Source organism: Rutidosis leptorrhynchoides, chromosome 1 (genome assembly GCF_046630445.1).
Source record: "Rutidosis leptorrhynchoides isolate AG116_Rl617_1_P2 chromosome 1, CSIRO_AGI_Rlap_v1, whole genome shotgun sequence".
NCBI lineage: Eukaryota > Viridiplantae > Streptophyta > Magnoliopsida > Asterales > Asteraceae > Rutidosis > Rutidosis leptorrhynchoides.
Window position 1 is genome coordinate 286,062,330 of NC_092333.1, and position 1,680 is coordinate 286,064,009.

At 41.5% G+C, this 1,680-nt stretch overlaps 1 protein-coding gene across 1 annotated transcript; it reads left to right on the plus strand.

Annotated features, from left to right (window-relative positions):
• The first annotated feature begins 310 nt into the window (after window positions 1–310).
• On the plus strand, window positions 311–1,381 carry LOC139898317 (uncharacterized). Its single transcript, XM_071881047.1, has 2 exons — window positions 311–757; window positions 1,361–1,381. Exons 1-2 carry the CDS (start codon window positions 311–313, stop codon window positions 1,379–1,381), a joined length of 468 nt encoding a protein of 155 aa, XP_071737148.1.
• The last annotated feature ends 299 nt before the right edge of the window (window positions 1,382–1,680 follow it).

A 1,680-nucleotide genomic window follows, 5' to 3' on the forward strand; every position in this document is an offset into this window, starting at 1 on the left:
CGTGGGTGCTGCAAACGCATATGCTATTTCTACGGATTTAATCATGCGTCATGGTCTTCACCTTAATCATTGTCTTCGACGCGAAACCAATGTTTCGGAGAACCAATTTGGTTTTATGCCAAAGCGCTCTTCGATAGAGGCAATCCATATTATTAGGAACCTTATGGAGAAGTATAGAGAAAAGCAAAAGAACCTAGAGATGGTCTTCTTAGACTTAGAGAAGGCCTACGATTGCGTGCCACGAAACTTGATTTGGAAGACCCTTAAGGGCAGAAGTATCTCGAGTAGGTATATTAATGTTATTAGAGATATGTATGAAGGGGCGAAGTCTTGTGTTCGAACACCGGTGGGAAATACTGAAGTTTTCCCAATAGAAGTAGGCCTGCACCAGGGATCGGCCCTTAGCCCTTTCCTTTTCGCTTTGATCATTGATGAACTTTCTCGAGGGATACAAGAATGCATCCCTTGGTGCCTGATTTTTGCCGATGATATTGTGCTCGTTTCGGATTCTAAGGAGGAGCTTAATAGAAGGCTGGAGCAATGGAGGGTGGCCTTAGAAAGTAACGGTCTATACATTAGTAGACAAAAGACAGAATATCTTAGTTGCGATTTTGATAGGAATGTTGATGAACAAAGTGATGGAGTGAACATCTGTATTGGAGACCAGATCTTGCATCCACAAACTTCGTTTAGATACCTGGGCTCGGTGCTACACAAATCGGGGAGGATAGATGAAGACGTGTCGCACCGAATTAAGGTAGGGTGGGTGAAGTGGAGAGCAGCGACTGGAGTCTTATGCGACAAGAAGATCCCCCTTAAGCTGAAAGGGAAATTCTTCAAGGTGGCAATTAGACCTGCCATGTTATACGGATCAGAGTGTTGGCCTATGACGAAAGCACAAGAGAGGAGGATGGAGGTGGCAGAGATGAGGATGCTTAGGTGGACATGTGGTAAAACCATGTTAGATATGATTCCTAATAGTGTTTTTAGGGAGAACCTGAAAGTTAGAAGCATCATCGACAAGCTTAGAGAAGAACGACTTCGATGGTTTGGACATGTGAGAAGACGACCTCCTACTGCCCCTGTTAGGAGGGTCGAGACACTTACGGTTGACGGCGTAAGAAGAAGGGGTAGACCTACGCGTAGGTGGGAAGATAGGATAAAGCTAGACTTGAAGGAGCTCTTATTGACCGAGGACATGACCTCTGATAGGGTTGCGTGGAGGACTAGAATTAGAATAGACGAGTAGGTTTTTTGGTTTTTGTTTGTGTGTTTGTGGTTTTGTGGGTCTGTGTGGGTATCTTCTTTCACTCTGCTCTTTGCTCTTTGCTGGTTTTTTTTTTTTTTTTTTTTTCTCTAGACCCATGCATCGATGGTGTAAGTTTGGACATGTGGGTTTCTATGTGTATGTATGGATGTTCGTGTTTGTATGTATGTATTTAACTTTGTTCGCAAGTTTATGTTTGGTTGTTTGTATGTTCGCTTGTTTTGCTTTTCTGCTTGTCTTTGATTGTATTTATGTATTTATGTATGTTTGTATTTATGTATGGTTGTATGTTTATATGTATGTATAGTTATATGTTTGGTTGTATGTATATTCGTATGTTTGTATGTATATCCGTATGTTGGTATGTATATTCGTATGTTTGTATGTTTTATATCTATGTATGCGTATGTTGG